At 37.8% G+C, this 21,216-nt stretch overlaps 1 protein-coding gene across 3 annotated transcripts in view; it reads right to left on the bottom strand.

Moving 5' to 3' along the window:
• Positions 1-21,216, bottom strand: part of UNC79 (unc-79 homolog, NALCN channel complex subunit) — a 209,582-nt gene that overhangs the window by 130,820 nt on the left and 57,546 nt on the right. For all 3 annotated transcript variants that reach the window (XM_059915826.1, XM_059915827.1, XM_059915828.1), the window contains exons 10-11: positions 20,008-20,179; positions 11,876-12,106 (exon numbers count right to left, since the gene is read on the bottom strand). In XM_059915826.1, the coding sequence (XP_059771809.1) occupies positions 11,876-12,106; positions 20,008-20,179 (403 nt within the window). The remainder of the gene's footprint in view (positions 1-11,875; positions 12,107-20,007; positions 20,180-21,216) is intronic.

The raw sequence follows: 21,216 nt of genomic DNA, 5'->3' as shown, positions 1-21,216 counted from the left end.
GGTCCTCTGGTCAATTTTAATCGGATTTTTTTATAAGAGTTGTATGAGTACTTTGTACATTTTGGATATTAACCCCTTATCAGATATATCATTTACAAATAGCTCCTCCCATTCAGTACGTGGCCTTTTCCTTTTGTGAACATTTCCTTTGCTGTGCAAAAGCTTTTTAGTTTGATGTAGTCCCATTTGCTTATTTTTGCTTTTGTTTCCCTTGCTTGAGGGGACATGTCTAAAAAATATTGCTAAGACTGATGTCAAAGAGCATACTGCCTATGTTTTCCTCTAGACATTTTATGGTTTCAGGTCTTACATTTAAGTCTTTAATCCATTTTAAATTTATTTTTGTACACTGTGCGAGAAAGTAGTCCAGTTTGATTCTTTTGCATGTCTAGTGTTCCCAACACCATTTATTGAAGAGGCTGTCTTTTCCCCATTGTACATTCTTGCCTCCTTGGTCATAGATTAATTGCCCAAAAACTATCTTATTTTAAATGAATCCAATTTTAAATATTTAATTGTTATATCTAGAATTCCACATTATTCAAAACAAATAAACTCCATTTAAAGTTCAAGTATCTATTTGGTATCATATTGGCCAACACGCTAGATGATTGACTAGACATTTTCAGGAAGTGACTATATTTCTGGGGTTGTTGTTAGTTACATAGTCTCAGAAGAGCTACCACTGATAATGTTGCGATTGTGGAATGTATCATTACTGAGGTCCCTTTGGCTATTTAATTTATGGTTAAGCCATATAAAGGCCTATTGGTTTTGGGTCACATTTTGGAACAGGTATCCCCATGGAGATACTAAATTGTCAGTGACCAGACAATGGATCCTTTGATTTGGAAAAGTTTTTATGTTTAAAAGGATTTTAGAGAGTTCTCACCCTAAATAAATGTCCTCTTACCAATGGGGAAGGATCAGATTGACAGAAGCACACCAAAAAAGGATCACAGTTAGCCTAAAAGACTCCCTTAACAAAACTGAAGAACAGAAATCTGATTTAGAAAGAAAATTAAAATCCACACCCACCATACACCTCCCCCCTCCACCACCTCCCTCCTACGAATGACCCAGTTGGAGGTTGACATTCAGAGCCTGGTAGGAGCCATTATAAAGGCCTTCGTCAGAAGTTTAATTGGATTAAAATGGAATGATCTACTTGGAGAAAAGGAATACATCCTAAAACCCTTGTCACACAATTTATAAAAAATATTGCAAAGGCACATAGCTCTAAATCTACATATCTCAGATCATAGGAGTCTTTTTTTTTCTACTTTAGTTGAAAATCTTGTTTCTGATATAAAGAAGTTAGTTCAAAGTAATGTGGTTGCATGGGCAGCCCAGCTCCTTAACGTTATTATTGAGGCTGTCACCTAATTCTTTGAAGAATTAAAAATAAGCGGCCTTGCCTTACTAATTAAGTATTTACAAAAACAAAACTGTGGCTCTAGAAGAATCCCAAAGCTCATCCATCTTTCTTACCAGTACCAAAGCCTCCCCTATTCATCTCAAAATGCTTGCAGATACTGTAAAAAGTCAGGACATTGGAAAAGGAACTGCCCTGCCCTTCAGAAGAAGAAACACTTAAATAGCAATTGTCTTAGGCCTCAGCCTCCTCGGACAGCCTCCTTTGAGTCTTCTTCTCAACGAAGGCCTTGCCTTGGACCTGTTAAAAACTTCAGACTCTCAACACAAATAATTTTGTCCACCTCCCATGAACTTCCTCCCTCAAAATGCCTGCTTGTAAAAGCTCAATGCTGCCAAGAGAATTTATTGTTTGTCCCAGTCAAAACCTGTTAAGAGACAAATATGCCCTTGAAAACCCTCTTAGATTATTATCTTACAAGCTTGCATCCTTTCTCTCCTTCTTTGAGATTTAAATCTTCTACCACCCAGCACTATCTTCTCAAGGACATGAGAATCATCTCTTTAAAATGCAAATGTTCAAGGAATTAAATGTGGCTCTCTAAGGGGTGCCTTTCTTTTATTTGTACTATTGCCTCCTCTCATAAAATAGGAGAAATTTATTTCTCCTCCTGATAAGCATCAATTAACACTCCCCTTAACAAACCTCCAATGCCTTTTTCCTTAGCACACTCCAGCCTTTAAAAAGTAACTTCTTAGTCAACTAAAACAACTGTCTTAGGCTGAATCACAGCCTCCATAAGATTATATATCAGGGCAAATAAAAAGCTCTTAAGGGTCTCCCCGTACAAATATTGATTAAAAACTTTAACCCCTATATTGAACAGATTAACTAACAACTTGGTCCATCTGCTAGAAACACAATTTGAATAAAAGTGAGGTAAAGATGAAAACCAGCTCTTCTATAAACTAGTGAGTTTTGTATTAGGTCTGTATTTGTTATAAGGTCTGTATTTGTGTCTGCCTGTATGTTTATATATGTATGGTATGTATATGTGGTATTTTCTTCCTCTGGATGGTTTTGCCAAATTAATTTATAAAACACATTAAAAGATCTCTACTCTAAATGAGCTTAAAAAAAATAAGAGCTTTTAAAAATTAAATATTTCTCCAGTCCCTCCCATCAGGAAACTTGCACAAGCCTCTTAGATAGCCTCATCCACCAGAGGGCAGACAGCAGAAGCAAGAAGAACTACAATCCTGCAGCCTGTGGAAAAACCACATTCACAGACAGATAGACAAGATGCAAAGGGAGAGGGCTATGTACCAGATGAAGGAACAAGATAAAACCCCAGAAAAACAACTAAATGAAATGGAGATAGGCAACCTTCCAGAAAAAGAATTCAGAAAAATGATAGTGAAGATGATCCAGGACCTCGGAAAAACAATAGAGGCAAAGATCAAGAAGATGCAAGAAATGTTTAACAAAGACTTAGGAGAATTAAAGAACAAACAAACAGAGATGAACAATACAATAACTGAAATGAAAACTACACTAGAAGGAATCAATAGCAGAATAACTGAGGCAGAAGAACGGATAAGTGACCTGGAAGACAGAATGGTGGAATTCACTGCTGCGGAACAGAATAAAGAAAAAAGAATGAAAAGAAATGAAGACAGTCTAAGAGACCTCTGGGACAACATTAAACACAACAACATTCACATTATAGGGATCCCAGAAGGAGAAGAGAGAGAGAAAGGACCTGAGAAAATATTTGAAGAGATTACAGTCAAAAACTTCCCTAACATGAGAAAGGAAATAGCCACCCAAGTCCAGGAACCGTAGAGTCCCACACAGGATAAACCCAAGGAGAAACATGCCAAGACACATAGTAATCAAATTGGCAAAAATTAAAGACAAAGAAAAATTATTGAAAGCAGCAAGGGAAAAACGACAAATAACATACAAGGGAACTCCCATAAGGTTAACAGCTGATTTCTCAGCAGAAACTCTACAAGCCAGAAGAGAGTGGCATGATATACTTAAAATGTTGAAAGGGAAGAACCTACAACCAAGATTACTCTACCCGGCAAGGATCTCATTCAGATTCGATGGAGAAATCAAAAACTTTACAGACAAGCAAAAGCTAAGAGAATTCAGCACCACAAAACCAAATGCTAAAGGAACTTCTCTAAGTGGGAAACACAAGAGAAGAAAAGGACCTACAAAAACAAACCCAAAACAATTAAGAAAATGGTCATAGGAACATACATATGATAATTACCTTAAACGTGAATGGATTAAATGCTCCAACCAAAAGACACAGGCTTGCTGACTGGATACAAAACAAGACCCATCTATATGCTGTCTACAAGAGACCCACTTCAGACCTAGGGACACATACAGACTCAAGTGCGCACGGAACATTCTCCAGGATAGATCACATCTTGGGTCACAAATCAAACCACAGTAAATTTAAGAAGATTGAAATCATATCAAGCATCTTTTCTGACTACAACGCTATGAGATTAGAAATGAATTACAGGGAAAAGAACGTAAAAAACACAAACACATGGAGGCTAAACAATACGTTACTAAATAACCAAGAGATCACTGAAGAAATCAAAGAGAAAATCAAAAAATACCTAGAGACAAATGACAATGAAAACACGACGATCCAAAACCTATGGGATGTGGCAAAAGCAGTTCTAAGAGGGAAGTTTATAGCTATACAAGCCTACCTCAGGAAACAAGAAAAATCTCAAATAAACAATCTAACCTTACACCTAAAGGAACTAGAGAAAGAAGAACAAACAAAACCCAAAGTTAGCAGAAGGAAAGAAATCATAAAGATCAGAGCAGAAATAAATGAAATAGAAACAAAGAAAACAATAGCAAAGATCAATAAAACTAAAAGAAAAAAAAATTAAATATTCCCAAAACTCTCAGAAATATAGGAAGTAACCCAAATGTTTTTCAAGTTCATGTGATCTTGAAACCGAGCAGAACTTTGAGCCCCCACCCCACCCCCAAGTACAAAGGCCCCTCTATGTCCCCTGCCTCTTGTTTGTAGAAAAGCTGAAGTCTCCCAGGCCTCCCTGAGTCACCAAAAAGCAGGCTCAAGCAGTTAATGATTAGGACAAGAGAGTCACAGAATCTTTCAGTGTCTGGTGCACATTCCTGAGCTGTTTTACAGATACTATAACTGCCACCAGCGGGAAAAAGCTGACTGCATGATGACCAGACTGTAGCCATGACATAAGGTGCCCTACTTGAGCAGTACTGAATCTATGGCTAGCACATTTCTAAGAACTGGCCTCAATAGAATGGGATTAACATTATTGCTCATAATAATCTATATCTTTGTGGGCATCAAAATAATTGTAGCTTGCTCTGCCCATATATATAAGTGGGCAACTAAAATTGTCAGCAAAGAAATGCTACAGACCCATGTCGACATCTTTCACTCTGAGAATACAGTGCCCTATGTCAGCACGAAGAAGTTACAGAAAACAGACCTTCACCCCTAATCCCACAGAAATGGAATGATGTCTGAAAAGTGGGGATTTATAAGCAGCTCTTTTGCCCCTTTCCTGTTTGCCTATTTCTGTTCCCCTCAAACCTTATAGGAACGAGATCACTAGACAATTTAACCTAACTCCTGACTTATGCTCTCCTGAGTGCACACCATGCCTTGCCTAACTTTTTGATTCTTTTCCTAGATTAAAAGAAGCAAGAATGAAGAATTAAGGAGTTAAAGAATAACTAGCTCTCTACCCCCAGCAGCCCCCTTAGCAATCCTGCAGGCAGATCATGCAGGCAATATAACATCTGAAGAAAGAGTCAGCCGGTCTGCACCCAATGGGGAATGATGCAGAACCCAACTTCCTGCCTCAATGATTCACTGAGATTCTTTCCCCTTTTTCCTTTTAAAAACTGTCATGGCTGAGCACAATCTTCCGACTTGGTCTTGGGACATGAGTTCACCTTCTCCCCAGATTGCTGGCTTTTCTAATTAAAGCAACTTTCCTCTCTATGAATACTTGCCTCTCAAGTATTGGCTTTTGAGCAGTGAGCAGCCAAATCTGAGTTCAGTAACAATTTGTGTAAATCTTTGATAAATAAGACTTTTAATATTGTTGGTTTAATAAAAACAGCTGCATCTTCTGAGTTATCAGCACTGAGTATGATATGAGCATACATTTTTATTCTACGTGGGTTTACAAGTCAAATAAGCTAATATTATATTTACTAGAGGTTTAAGATTATAAAATTTATAGATTTCATTTTAATCAAATTAAATTATTATTATGACAAACTTTATTTCAACAGTAATTGTGTGTTATAATATGTCTTCTTAGAAGTAGGTTCCAAAATCTTTTTGGTAACCTGAAATTAAATTTATATTGAGTTAAATAATAGATATTCATTGAATATCTAGATCATTTCTAAATAAGATAAAACACCAAAACATTAACTACTGAATATAAGTTTAATTTTATCTACTTTTGGCTTCTTATTTTTACAGAGAGCTAAAGCTGTTTGGATCTGTTAATAAATGTGTTCATTTTGCCACTCTGAGAAATTATACTATGAAGAAGCATATCCTCTAGAAGTTATGAGATGGTATAATCATAAAATTTGCTAATATGCTACAAAATGCTGGTATGTGACAAGCAATTCACAATTGTTTACTTCCTGGTCTTCGTTGAAAAATAGAGGTTATTAAGTGTTGAAAATTATAATCAATATATAAATGAAGCTTCTAGAAATAATAAGGATGAAGGAAAAGCCTCTTTATGCAAAATATTCAAGGAATGAGGGGTGTTCTCGTCAAGGAAAAAGATTGTAATTCTGTCCTAAAGTATCAATAGTGGTTTAGAGGTTGTGTGAAGGCTTTCCAGATGAGAAAGAGGAAAGTGAAGGACAAAAACCTGAATGAAAATATGAAGTTGTAAAGGAACTGTGTGTGGGGAGGGGGGGAACATGTCTTCATCATGTCCTCAATTATTTAAAAGAACCGAATCTTCTCAATTTTAAATTATGTTAGATCCCATATTTACTTTTGATAGCGGTATTGCCATTTTGGTTAAATGGATAACTAAGTATTATTTCATAGTGACCTGTCATCCTGGTTAATTAAGTGTCCAAACCTTTTGACATTTTGACAACTTTTGATATTTTGCTTCCCCAAATCAAATCCTTATGCTCGCTTCAGCAGCACATATACCAAAATCAAATCCTAAATAAAATCCTGATCTCAACTTGACTTTGAGACTTCTGAGAGGGCCTCTGGAAAACCTCAAAGGATTTGTTCTCTCCTAGTAAAAAGAGATGTTAAACTAATTAGGTCTATTTAATATGTTGAACTGCATGAAAATCATGGTCAAATAAGAAGAGATTCTTAACCTCCCCTAGCTTATATCTGTAGAGGTAAATGTTTTTAACATAAATACTTCAGGAATTAGATGTAATTTCTAAAAATCTGTCAATGCCTTTTTTGTTCACTATTATATTCTTATGCTATTTTGCCTGATAGTATACAATAATGGCATAATTTTATCATCATAATTCCAGTTGCTCTCATCAGATCGTTAATACAGCCATTTTAAGCCTTTTATCATTCACAGACAGTTATTGTTTTATTCCAGTGTTTTCCTGAAAGCTCTTGCAATCGGCTACTATCCAGAATGCTTCATCTTCAGCAAAAAGGACTGTCTCTGAGACCCATGGAAAGAACTATAACAGGTAATCTGGGGTACAGACTTCTGATGGCATTGCTCAAGTAACTTTGAGACCATACCACTGGACTGAGGAAAGATTCCAGAACTCTAGTGGAGAAGCCAATGGGTTCATAAAACTGCTAACCCAAGACCAAGCAGAACAAATAATTAATTACATGGGACTGAATGAACTGATGAAGGAAGATGATAATTTTTATGTGTTTTTTACTGCTGGTTCATTAATATTCTGTTTTCTGGGTATAAGATTTCTCTTAAGCTATCTATAACTCATGACTATTTAGTAGATTATACCTTTGTAAACAAAAGCAAAACATTTCTTTTTCTCCCTACCTGAACCTCCCAGAATTCAGAAACTCTTACAATACTCCTATTTTTACGGCAATATAGCTATTTACACAAGTTCAGTAAGAATCTGTTCTCCTTGTAACAGGACATAATTGGAAAAATTGGTTATATTATCAAGGCTTTGACTGAAATGTCATATTTGAGAAAGATATGCATAGAATCAAATATGACCAGATAGCTTTAAGGAACTAAGGTTGACATCATGGAACCAATGCTTATAAAGCCCTCTTGGAAAAAACCAGCCTGGTACCTGACTTATGATGTTCCCAGCCTACAGGCAAATAAGGAAAGTCACTTCTTGACAGGCCCAGGAAACAGAGTATTTTGGGGATCTGAAGAAGAGAAATTCACCCAAATCTATAGGTACTGCAGATAAGTATGATGACAGATTGGCTTCCTAGTGTGGAGAGGCTTTTAAAAGCCCAATTTGAGGGACCTTCCTGGCGGTCCAGTGGTTAAGACTTCACCTTCCAATGCAGGGGGTGCAGGTTTCATCCCTGGTTGGGGAGCTAAGATCCCACATGCCTCGCGGCCAAAAAAACCAAAACATAAAACAGAAGCAGTATTGTAACGAATTCAATAAAGACTTTAAAAAATGGTCCACATCAAAAAAAATCTTTAAAAAAATAAATCAATAAAAGTCTGAGATTCTTTAAAAAACCTCCAGCAAAGCAAATTTTTAAAGGCCCATGTGGTCAAATACCATTTTTGCTGCACTTATGCAAATAATCAGGCCAAATTTAACGAGACTAGACTTATTTTGTGAACAAGAATCATCTTACTTTGATTTTCTTTGATCAAAATGGCGGTAATTGAGAGAGAAATTTTATGTTTCAACAGAAAATTATAACCCATCCTTGTGGATTATCAGATTCTAGTCCTGTTCATTGCCCTTGAGCTATTTTTAACCTCTTTATAAACTGGATCCTGCTGTCTTGCACATTTTGTCAGTAATTAATGTTTCCAATTTTTCTACTACCGTCTTCACTTGGTGTCACTAAGAACTAAAACCTGACTGCCCAGATCCTTATTGAGATTCTAGGTTGTCTTGTCCCAAAGCCCTGTAAGCTGAAGCAGGACAACTTGACATAAACTTCAAAGGACTTATTGCTGCAACAGTTCAGGCCACTCAGGAAGTTCACCAAACATCCACATCTTCCATGCTCTGCTCTAGGAAATAACCATGACCATGACACTGATGGTCTCATTCATCATCTAAAGATGCTTCAAGCCCAACCTCTAGAAACCTTCTTGACTGGCTGCCCTTCGGACTCAGAAACTAGGTTTATAGTCTACTCTAACCACTAATATTTGTTTTCTTTTTATTTCCTTGTTCTAATTTATGCTCTTTTCCTCCTTTTCAGATCTCTTACCTAGCATTTCCTAACCCAAATCTTCTCTCCAAGTCAATCAACCTAGATTCCTTTTTGTGTGAAACTTCTAGGGTAGTTACAGATAGGAGAAATGTGGGGACTCACTCAGACCACCCGAGTTGGTATAAAGATTATTTTTCAGTGAAAACGTTTGAGCTAAAGAAGATGTAGAGAGAAACCTTATCTGAACTTCCCTTATCTGACTAAAGCAGAGCCTCCAGAAAAATATAGCTGCCATTAACCCCCTTCAAAGGGAGTTTCCTGTGAATTCAGCTGCCTTGGAGACAGGCTGCCCATTTCCATTGGCATCAAAATGCCCAAAAGAACTTTCCATATCTTCCCATTCAAGCCTCCTCCCAAATGCCTCCTCCCACCCCTAGCCCCCAGAAGTTTGGTATATAAACCTTTTACCTCTGGCTATTAAAGAAATTACCCATCAATGAGGAGTACTCCTGTGCGTAAATATTAATAAATATTGTCTCTTCTCTTGTTAATATGTCTCTTACCAATTAATATGCAGGCTTACAACCACTGGACCCAAGCTATAAGAGGAATAGTTTTCCTCCCAACATAATCACTTCTTCTTATCTTTCAGAATCAGATCACACTAGTCCTTTACTATTCCAAAAGAAACAATAATAGAAAACATATCAACACAGTCAAAGAATGCCAGGAAATGGCATTCTCTGCACATTTCCATCATGCAAAAATCTAATTTTATATATGAGTCAGTAGGTGGCACCAAAGAAGAAAGAAGTGTACCTTGGTAAATGCAAAGAACGCTCTGAGTCCTGGAAATCTAATAAAACCTACTCTTTAGAAGGTCTGTGTTCTGTTTTATCCTTAAATGTCTTATTTAAGCTGAAAACTGGGACTTCCCTGGTGGTGCAGTAGTTAACAATCCACCTGCCAATGCAGGGGACATGGGTTTGAGCCCTGGTCCGGGAAGATCCCACATGCCGCAGAGCAACTAAGCCCGTGCGTCACAACTACTGAGCCCACGTGCCACAACTACTGAAGCCCACGCACCTAGAGCCCGTGCTCCGAAACAAGAGAAGCCACTGCAATGAGAAGCTGCGCACTTCAACGACGAGTAGCCCCTGCTCACTGCAACTAGAGAAAGCCCGCGCGCACCAATGAAGACCCAATGCAGCCATAAATAAATAAATAAAATAAACTGAAAACTGCCTCGAGACTTCATTGAAAGTAAACCCAAAAATCACACACAAAAAATAAAACTTAGAAAATACCTTGAAAAAAATTTCATATATTGCTGCCAGAAACTGATTCTAGATATCCATCTTGCTGGGTTAGACACAAATCATATTGTATTCAAGAAATATGATGTCTTACCAGCTGTATATCTGAAGCCTGTGATCCACCAAGGCAGAAGCAAGAGGATAAGCTCAGAGAAATTTGTCCTATAAGCCAGAGGAAAAGGAGCACTGTGGCAGTTCCTAAATCTTTTGGGCATTCCAGATGGGAGGGCAGGGACCATTCATTTCTAGAAATATATGTGAAACCACAGAAATTGCCCCTAGTCAAATGTTAGCCTTTCCACAGACTGTAAACCAGAAAAGGACTGAGCTCTTGCCACCTCATGGGAAGGCTTTTTTTTTTTTCCTGTTTCTTAATAAAAATATTCAGCGATATCAGGAAAGAATATTCCCTTAAATTTCTTAAAGATACTTTGCACATTCCTCTTGCCATTCTTCCCCATCCAAACTAACATCAAAGCAGCACATCACTTAAAATGTAGTTACTAAACTCACTTAGCTATAATAAAAATTAATATAAATAAATAAAAGACTAAGTTAAAGAGAGATGTCCCTCTTCTACAGTCACTGATAATACTCTAGTGGCTAAGGTAGTGTAAGCAGATAGGGTAGGGTGTCCCCAGAGAAAGAGAACCAGGCATGGCTTTCTTGACAGAAAAGAAGCCATTTCACCTAAGCTATTTTGTGATCTAAGCCTGGCCACAATGCTTGCCCTTGAACAGGTCTCAGTAATTAATGATTTTAAGGGCAGGAACAAAGGAAAAGCAGTCAAGAAACAATAGTTCAGCAATAAAACAGAGTTATAGTTCCTCCTCAAGGAATATACATCACAATCTGATACATATTTTTGAGTTCTGCAGGAACTAAGGCCCCCCCCCCACCAGGTAGAGGATGGTGACTACATGCTGAGACCCCAGACTGGTCAGAACCTAAGGAATGATGATGTTGACCTTTGCTGACCCCCCTGACTTCTATCAACCAAAGTCTGGACTCTGTCCATCTTTGCCCCAATTCTATGCTGAATTCTCCTCTGCTCAAGCCCGTTCATGAATATGCATGTACCCTTAGCTTAAAACTTCCCCAATTTTGCTGTTCGGAGAGACACTACTTTGGGAAAGATCCCTGGTGTTCTCCTCACTTGCTGCAAGTAATAAATCCCTCCTTCTCCCACTCTTTGCCTTGGTTGTGTCTTTTGGCTCGACACCCACGAAGAGGCAAACCCAGTGTTTCTGTAACAACAGTGCTTCTCCCTAAGTCCTCCTCTCCAACAAGGTCCAAGCTGTAGGCCTTGATGAAAACAATTCATATTTTATAGCAAGACAAGAAAATTTTAAACATAAAATTTTTCTCTGCCCATTTGGGCCTCTTGCATCCCCTTTAGTGTGTGTTGTGCAACTGCATTAACCAGACTTCCTTAGGAGATAACATTCCTTCTTAACCTCGTCAAGGGTCACAACTCCTTAGAAGATAACTTTCCTTCTTGATCTTGTAAAGGGCCATGATGACCCATGACCCACTACGTGCTTTGTATGTGTAGATGTGGATTCTGTAAACTGTCAATAATACATCATTTGACGTAAAACCCTTTGTCTCAAAATTTTACATACCTGGGCTCTGACCTCTAATGGGCGGAACAGTCCTCAGAACTTTCTGAAAGACTCTCTCCTGGGTTATAATCCTCAGGTTGGCTCAAATAACATTTTCCATTTCTTTCTTAGATCAATTATTGATTAATTTTTTTCATCGACAGCCTCCACTTACCCTGGCAAATTCCATTGGTTTGGGAAGAAGGCACATGACCATGACATCAAAGCGAACATCACATACTGTCTTCAACCACTTGGTGACAAACTGAGGCTTCAGCTTTTCCACTAAACTTCCAACTTCATCATCCATCATATAGGCTGTGGAGTGAAACCACTGAAACACCATGGCCACCAGCCTGGCCAAGCTTTCCGTAGGGGTGTTCTCACTGGGCGTGCAGAGGCTCACCTGGAAATAGGTAGATCAGACTCTCCTTCAGCCTCCTTACATAATTATTACATGTTTGGTTAAAGACGAAAAAAAAAAAAAAAAAGATGCCCCATATAATCCATTTGAAATAGGCAGGGTTTTTTTGTGTTTTTTTTGTTGTTGTTGTTCTTTGAACCCTCTGAATGCCCATTTATTTCTTTAAATTTTTGAACCATTTTAAGAATTACTGAAATATGATTTTTTTAAATTCTTATTAAAAGTACATTTATGAGTAATTGAAATCTCCCCCCCTTGACAGGAGTGAAATAATACCACTTTAGGGTAACTGTTTTACCTTGTCCTTCTCTTCTTGATATCTGCTGCAGCTTATTCACTTAACAAGAGGTAGAGGCCTTTCCTGGTTTTTGTTTTTGTTTTTGTTCTGTTTTGTTTTTTAATCTACAACTTGTTAATATTTGGCCAGGGAAACAAGTCTTTGTAGCAATTGTATCTCTATCTTTTGGGCCAAAGCTTTTTTTTGTTTGTTTTTTGTTTTCTGTTTTTTGGTTTTTGGTTTTTTTTAATTTTATTTTATTTATTTTTTTATACAGCAGATTCTTATTAGTCATCCATTTTATACACATCAGTGTATACATGTCAATCCCAATCTCCCAATTCATCATACCACCACCCCCACCACTTTCCCCCCTTGGTGTCCATACGTTTGTTCTCTACATCTGTGTCTCTATTTCCGCCCTGCAAACCGGTTCATCTGTACCATTTTTCTAGGTTCCACATATATGCGTTAATATACGATATTTGTTTTTCTCTTTCTGACTTACTTCACTCTGTATGACAGTCTCTAGATCCATCCACGTCTCAACAAATGACCCAATATCGTTCCTTTTTATGGCTGAATAATATTCCATTGTATATATGTACCACAACTTCTTTATCCATTTGTCTGTCAATGGGCATTTAGGTTGCTTCCATGACCTGCCTATTGTAAAGAGTGCTGCAATGAACATTGGGGTGCATGTGTCTTTTTGAATAATGGTTTTCTCTGGGTATATGCCCAGTAGTGGGATTGCTGGATCATATGGTAATTCTATTTTTAGTTTTTTAAGGAACCACCATACTGTTCTCCATGGTGGCTGCATCAATTTACATTCCCACCAACAGTGCAAGAGGGTTCCCTTTTCTCCACACCCTCTCCAGCATTTGTTGTTTGCAGATTTTCTGATGATGCCCATTCTAACTGGTGTGAGGGGATACCTCATTGTAGTTTTGATTTGCATTTCTCTAATAATTAGTGATGTTGAGCAGCTTTTCATGTACTTCTTCACCATCTGTATGTCTTCTTTGGAGAAAAGTCTGTTTAGGTCTTCTATCCATTTTTGGATTGGGTTGTTTGTTTTTTTAATATTGAGCTACATGAGCTGTTTATATATTTTGGAGATTAATCCTTTGTCTGTTGATTCGTTTGCAAGTATTTTCTCCCATTCTGAGGGTTGTCTTTTTGTCTTGTTTATGGTTTCCTTTGCTGTGCAAAAGCTTTCAAGTTTCATTAGGTCCCATTTGTTTATTTTTGTTTTTATTTCCATTACTCTAGGAGGTGGATCAAAAAAGATCTTGCTGTGATTTATGTCAAAGAGTGTTCTTCCTATGTTTTCCTCTAAGAGTTTTAGAGTGTCTGGTCTTACATTTAGGTCTCGAATCCATTTTGAGATTATTTTTGTGTGTGGTGTTAGGGAGTGTTCTAATTTCATTCTTTTACATGTAGCTGTCCAGTTTTCCGAGCACTACTTATTGAAAAGACTATCTTTTCTCCATTGTATATTTTTGCCTCCTTTGTCATAGATTAGTTGACCATAGGTACGTGGGTTAATCTCTGGGCTTTCTATCTTGTTCCATTGATCTATGTTTCTGTTTTTTGCCAGTACCATATTGTCTTGATTACTGTAGCTTTGTAGTATAGTCTGAAGTCAGGGAGTCTGATTCCTCCAGCTCCGTTTTTTTCCCCCAAGACTGCTTTGGCTATTTGGGGTCTTTTGTGTCTCCATACAAATTTTAAGATTTTTTGTTCTAGTTCCATAAAAAATGCCATTGGTAATTTGATAGGGATTGCATTGAATCTGTAGATCGCTTTGGGTAGTACAGTCATTTTCACAATATTGATTCTTCCAATCCAAGAACATGGTATATCTCGCCATCTGTTTGTATCATCTTTAATTTCTTTCATCAGTGTCTTATAGTTTTCTGCATACAGGTCTTTTGTCTCCCTAGGTAGGTTTATTCCGAGGTATTTTATTCTTTTTGTTGCAATGGTAAATGGGAGTGTTTCCTTAATTTCTCTTTCAGATTTTTCATCATTAGTGTATAGGAATGCAAGAGATTTCTGTGCATTAATTTTGTATCCTGCAACTTTACCAAATCCATTGATTAGCTCTAGTAGTTTTCTGGTGGCATCTTTAGGGTTCTCTATGTATAGTATCATGTCATCTGCAAACTGTGACAGTTTTACTTCTTCTTTTCCAATTTGTATTCCTTTTATTTCTTTTTCTTCTCTGATTGCCATGGCTAGGACTTCAAAACTATGTTGAATAATAGTGGTAAGAGTGGACATCCTTGTCTTGTTCCTGATCTTAGAGGAAATGCTTTCAGTTTTTCACCATTGACAATGATGTTTGCTGTGGGTTTGTCGTATATGGCCTTTATTATGTTGAGGTAGGTTCCCTCTATGCCCACTTTCTGGAGAGTTTTTATCATAAATGGGTGTTGAATTTTGTCAAAAGCTTTTTCTGCATCTATTGGGATGATCATATGGTTTTTATTCTTCAATTTGTTAATATGGTGTATCACATTGATTGATTTACGTATATTGAAGAATCCTTGCATCTCTGGGATAAATCCCACTTGATCATGGTGTATGATCCTTTTAACGTGTTGTTGGATTCTGTTTGCTAGTATTTTCTTGAGGATTTTTGCATCTATATTCATCAGTGATATTGGTCTGTAATTTTCTTTTTTTGTAGTATCTTTGTCTGGTTTTGATATCAGAGTGATGGTGGCCTCATAGAGTGAGTTTGGGAGTGTTCCTTCCTCTGCAATTTTTTGCAAGAGTTTGAGAAGGATGGGTGTTAGCTCTTCTCTAAATGTTTGATAGAATTCACCTGTGAAGCCATCTGGTCCTGGACTTTTGTTTGTTGGAAGATTTTTAATCACAGTTTCAATTTCATTACCTGTGATTGGTCTGTTCATATTTTCTGTTTCTTCCTGGTTCAGTCTTGGAAGGTTATACCTTTCTAAGAATTTGTCCATTTCTTCCAGGTTGTCCATTTTATTGGCATACAGTTGCTTGTAGTAGTCTCTTAGGATGCTTTGTATTTCTGCGGTGTCTGTTGTAACTTCTCCTTATTCATTTCTAATTTTATTGATTTGAGTCCTCTCCCTCGTTTTCTTGATGAGTCTGGCTAATGGTTTATCAATTTTGTTTATCTTCTCAAAGAACCAGCTTTTAGTTTTATTGATCTTTGCTATTGTTTTCTTTGTTTCTATTTCATTTATTTCCACTCTGATCTTTATGATTTCTTTCCTTCTGCTAACTTTGGGTTTTGTTTGTTCTTCTTTCTCTAGTTCCTTTAGGTGTATGGTTAGATTGTTTATTTGAGATTTTTCTTGTTTCTTGAGGTAGGCTTGTATAGCTATAAACCTCCCTCTTAGAACTGCTTTTCCTGCAACCCATAGGTTTTGGATCGTCGTGTTTTCATTGTCATTTGTCCCTAGATATTTTTTGATTTCCTCTTTAATTTCTTCAGTGATCTCTTGGTTATTTAGTAATGTATTGTTTAGCCTCCACGTGTTTGTCTTTTTTACTTTTTTTCCCTGTAATTCATTTCTAATCTCATAGTGTTGTAGTCAGAAAAGATGCTTGATATGATTTCAATTTTCTTAAATTTACTGAGGCTTGATTTGTGACCCAAGATGTGATCTATCCTGGAGAATGTTCCGTGCGCACTTGAGAAGAACATGTAATCTGCTGTTTTTGGATGGAATGTCCTATAAATATCAATTAAATCTATCTGGTCTATTGTGTCATTTAAAGCTTCTGTTTCCTTATTTATTTTCATTTTGGATGATCTGTCCGTTGGATAACTGAGGTGTTAAAGTCCCCCACTATTATTGTGTTACTGTCGATTTCCTGTTTTATAGCTGTTAGCAGTTGCCTTATGTATTGAGGTGGTCCTATGTTGGATGCATATATATTTATAATTGTTATATCTTCTTCTTGGATTGATCCCTTGATCATTATGTAGTGTCCTTCCTTGTCTCTTGTAACATTCTTTATTTTAAAGTCTATTTTATCCAATATGAGTATTGGTACTCCACCTTTCTTTTGGTTTCCACTTGCATGGAATATCTTTTTCCATCCCCTCACTTTCAGTCTGCATGTGTCCCTAGGTGTGAAGTGGGTCTCTTGTAGACAGCATATATATGGATCTTGTTTTTGTATCCATTCAGCAAGCCTGTGTGTTTTGGTTGGAGCATTTAATCCATTCACGTTTAAGGTAATTATCAATATGTATGTTCCTATGACCATTTTCTTAATTGTTTTGGGTTTGTTTTTGTAGGTCCTTTTCTTCTCTTGTGTTTCCCACTTAGAGAAGTTCCTTTAGCATTTGTTGTAGAGCTGGTTTGGTAGTGCTGAATTCTCTTAGCTTTTGCTTGTCTGTAAAGCTTTTGATTTCTCCATCGAATCTGAATGAGATCCTTGCCAGATAGAGTAATCTTGGTTGTAGGTTCTTCCCTTTCATCACTTTAAGTATATCATGCCACTCCCTTTTGGCTTGTAGAGTTTCTGCTGAGAAATCAGCTGTTAACCTTATGGGAGTTCCCTTGTATGTTATTTGTCGTTTTTCCCTTGCTGCTTTCAATAATTTTTCTTTGTCTTTAATTTTTGCCAATTTGATTATTATGTGTCTCGGCGTGTTTCTCCTTAGGTTTATCCTGTGTGGGACTCTCTGCGCTTACTGGACTTGGGTGGCTATTTCCTTTCCCATGTTAGGGAAGTTTTCAACTATAATCTCTTCAAATATTTTCTCAGGTCCTTTCTCTCTCTCTTCTCCTTCTGGGATCCCTATAATGCGAATGTTGTTGCGTTTAATGTTGTCCCAGAGGTCTCTTAGGCTGTCTTCATTTCTTTTCATTCTTTTTTCTTTAGTCTGTTCTGCAGCAATGAATTCCACCATTCTGTCTTCCAGGTCACTTATCCGTTCTTCTGCCTCAGTTATTCTGCTATTTATTCCTTCTAGTGTAGTTTTCATTTCAGTTATTGTATTGTTCATCTGTTTGTTTGTTCTTTAAGTCTTCTAAGTCTTTGTTAAACATTTCTTGCATCTTCTCGATCTTTGCCTCCATTGTTTTTCCAAGGTCCTGGATCATCTTCACTATCATTTTTCTGAATTCTTTTTCTGGAAGGTTGCCTATCTCCATTTCATTTAGTTGTTTTTCTGGGGTTTTATCTTGTTCCTTCATCTGGTACATAGCCCTCTGCCTTTGCATCTTGTCTATATTTCTGCGAATGTGGTTTTTGTTCCACAGGCTGCAGGACTGTAGTTCTTCTTGCTTCTGCTGTCTGCCCTCTGGTGGATGAGGCTATCTAACAGGCTTGTGCAAGTTTCCTGATGGGAGGCACTGGTGGTGGGTAGAGCTGACTGTTGCTCTGGTGTACAGAGCTCAGTAAAACTTTAATCCGTTTGACTGCTGACGGCTGGGGCTGGGTACCCTCCCTGTTGGTTGTTTGGCCTGAGGCAACCCAACACTGGAGCCTACCTGGGCTCTTTGGTGGGGCTAATGGCAGACTCTGGGAGTGCTCACACCAAGGAGTACTTCCCAGAACTTCTGCTGCCAGTGTCCTTGTCCCCATGGTGAGCCACAGCCACCGCCTGCCTCTGCAGGACACCCTCCAACACTAGCAGGTCGGTCTGGTTCAGTCTCCCCTGGGGTCACTGCTCCTTCCCCTGGGTCCCAATGCACACACTATTTTGTGTGCGCCCTCCAAGACTGGAGTCTCTGTTTCCCCCAGTCCTGTCGAAATCCTGCAATCAAATCCCACTAGTCTTCAAAGTCTGATTCTCTAGGAATTCCTCCTCCCGTTGCTGGACCCCCAGGTTGGGAAGCCTGACGTGGGGCTCAGAACCTTCACTCCAGTGGGTGGACTTTTGGGGTATAAGTGTTCTCCAGTCTGTGAGTCACCCACCCAGCAGTTATGGGATTTGATATTACTGTGATTGTGCCCCTCCTACCGTCTCACTGTGGCTTCTCCTTTGTCTTTGGATGTGGGGGTATCTTTTTTGGTGAGTTCCAATGTCTTCCTGTCGATGACTGTCCAGCAGCTAGTAGTGATTCTGGTGTTCTCGCAAGAGGGAGTGAGAGCACGTCCTTCTACTCCGCCATCTTGGTTCCGATCTGTCCAAAGTTTTAACTGTACACTTTCCTTTTGGCTATTAGGAATTGTATGTTAAGAAGTCCAAGACTGGCCTTCAGAAGAAGCTGAATCAGGCACTCTCTGCCCCTCAGTCAGAGTTTGGGACTAGAGCTGTGTCCCAACCACCTCCTGCTACTAACTGGTTGTTAGCAGTGACTGTGGGCAAGTTGAACTGCCTCTCTGGGCTTCTCTGTCCTCATCAGAAAAATGAAGGGGTAAAATGGGCAGTTTTAAAATTGATGGAGGACCACTTAGCCTGGAAACTGTGTTCTCCTCTACAGAGAGAGATGGACTGTAAGAATTTCCCCTCAAGATTGCACCTCCCTATAAGCTTTTCCCATATAAGAAATCTGTTACATAATCTGCACTAGATACTTTTAAGAAGTTAAGTCTACAAAGTGAAATTTCATAAATATCTTCAGTAAAAAAATAATCTATATACATTTCAGTTCTAAAATGATCAGATTTAGCCAAGAATTTACTATCAGTAATAATTCTGAAACCTTAGAGCCCCTCCAGTTCACCACATTATAAATAGACTTTCCAAAACTGCTCATCATTTAGTAATTCAATCATTCTGAAATAATCTCTTATTAAGCACTGAAGTAGCATTCAGGAATATAAAAAATAAGTAAAACACTATCTTTGCCTTCAGGAGTTCACAATAGTAGTCAGTATGTCATTAGATAATAAGTTCTAGGAGCAAGACATGCGAAATCAACAATTAAACCCCAATTTAGTAAAACAAAACAAAGCAAAACAAAACCAAAAAAATGTGTGAAAGCATAAAAGAGATGTATCACTTTGGAGACTTAGTCCATGTCTCCAATGGACAAAAACAAAAGTCTGCTTTTCTGCAGAACTGGCAAATTCAGCATGCCTGGAACTTTGGATCTGTATGTTTGATCTTTACTGAATGAATACTGCAGTTGAATCAGTCAATAGCAATCAAATTCCTTGCGTTGGTTTGGCTATAATTTTTCTGGCTGTATTGCAGACTTGCCGTAAATACACAAAAAGCTCCACAGAGACTGAACTTTCAAGCAAAATTTCATGTCGATGGGATGAATGATCTGTAAATTATATTGAATCCAATATTTCACAATATACCCTAGCAACTTTCCCACTTGTTTATTGTCAAACTGTGCATTTCCAACAGTTTAGGGTCTGGCACAGTAGGTTTCAACACCTGGCTATTCATTAGAATCAACTAGGGAGCTTTTTAAAAAGTTCCCAAGATTCTGGGATGGAATCTGGGCAATGGCATTTTTTAAAAGCCTTCCCAGGTAAATGCAATGTGCAGTCACTGTCCTAGAGTATAGAGTCCCTATGCTAAGTTTAATTTTTCACTATTTACTATTTACTTCTTTAAAAAGAACAGAAGAAATTCCTCATCAGCGCAATGTTGGAATGAAACATAAGAAAGCAGAGAAGAGTTAACTTCTTTTCTTACTAAGAACCATATTCCAAATTGACTGAGTAGCCGCTGGTCGTGTTTATCATCATCTTTGTTGTCAAAGTCAGCGTTATCCAGGGAATGGTGGGAAGAGGAGAGGCCCAGCTGCCGCCGGCGATTGAGCTCATGTTCCCGCTGCTCAGCATGGAACTCGGCTTCTTTCAACAAGCTGCCAAAGGAGACAGATTTCAAGTTAGACTGCCAAAAAACACATTCGAGATCATGACCTATTCAGAGCAATTACTTCATGAGTACTCAAGCATCACTCATTGCTCTCCTTTAAATTGGAAGGAGCCTAATTTCCTTACTATTTTCTACTCCATCCCCATTTCAAAGATGAACAAACTGAGGCACAAAGAGGCTACTTCCTCCAATCAATTAGAATCAAGCAGAACTGATGCCTTCTGGCTTCTAGTTCACCAACCATCCCACTAGATATCAATGCTTCTCCTATATCTAATATGAAGCTGTGTGGACATCAAATGCATAATACAAGGAAAGACTGAGGAACTGGTACCCAGATGGAAAAATATTTAATATCTAGTATTCAAAGACCTGACAGTGAGCAACGAAGATTCCTTTTTCAACTTGCTAAGCAAATGACAATTTAAAAAAATAATACCCAATGTTGGCAAGGGTGTAGCAAAAACTATCAGTTTCATACAGTGATGTATGAAATTCACATACACTCTTTGAAAATCAGTTTGGTAATGTATCAAGCACCATTAAAATATTCAGACCCTTTGACCCAGTCAACCACATCTGGTCATCTACCCTAAGAAAAAAAATATAGGAACAGCACTATACACAAAAATAGTTATCAGAGTTATTTTTAACAGTAAAAAAAAAAAAGGAAGAAATTGAAATATCTAATGGTGGAGGAAAATAATCTAGATAAATATTACGTACGCACTAAAAAGGATAAATGTGGAAATACACAACATGGAAAAGAGCTAATGGTATAAGTTTACATCTAAAAGAATGTGGATACACTGTGATTACAGTTATATAAATAAAGTATGCATTTGAATAAACCTAGAAGAACATGTGCAAAAGTGATGATGATGACAGCAGTACGGCTGATTTTTTTTCTACTTCCAAACTTTCTGTAACGTTTTATTTAGCAAACATTTATTGCACTTCTACATGTGTCAGCCACTGGGATAAGAGAAACAGAAGACTTAGTCCCTAGCTTTAAAACTTGCA

This window comes from Balaenoptera ricei, chromosome 2, assembly GCF_028023285.1.
Source record: "Balaenoptera ricei isolate mBalRic1 chromosome 2, mBalRic1.hap2, whole genome shotgun sequence".
Classification (NCBI taxonomy): domain Eukaryota; kingdom Metazoa; phylum Chordata; class Mammalia; order Artiodactyla; family Balaenopteridae; genus Balaenoptera; species Balaenoptera ricei.
This window is presented reverse-complemented; position numbering and strand designations above follow the sequence as displayed.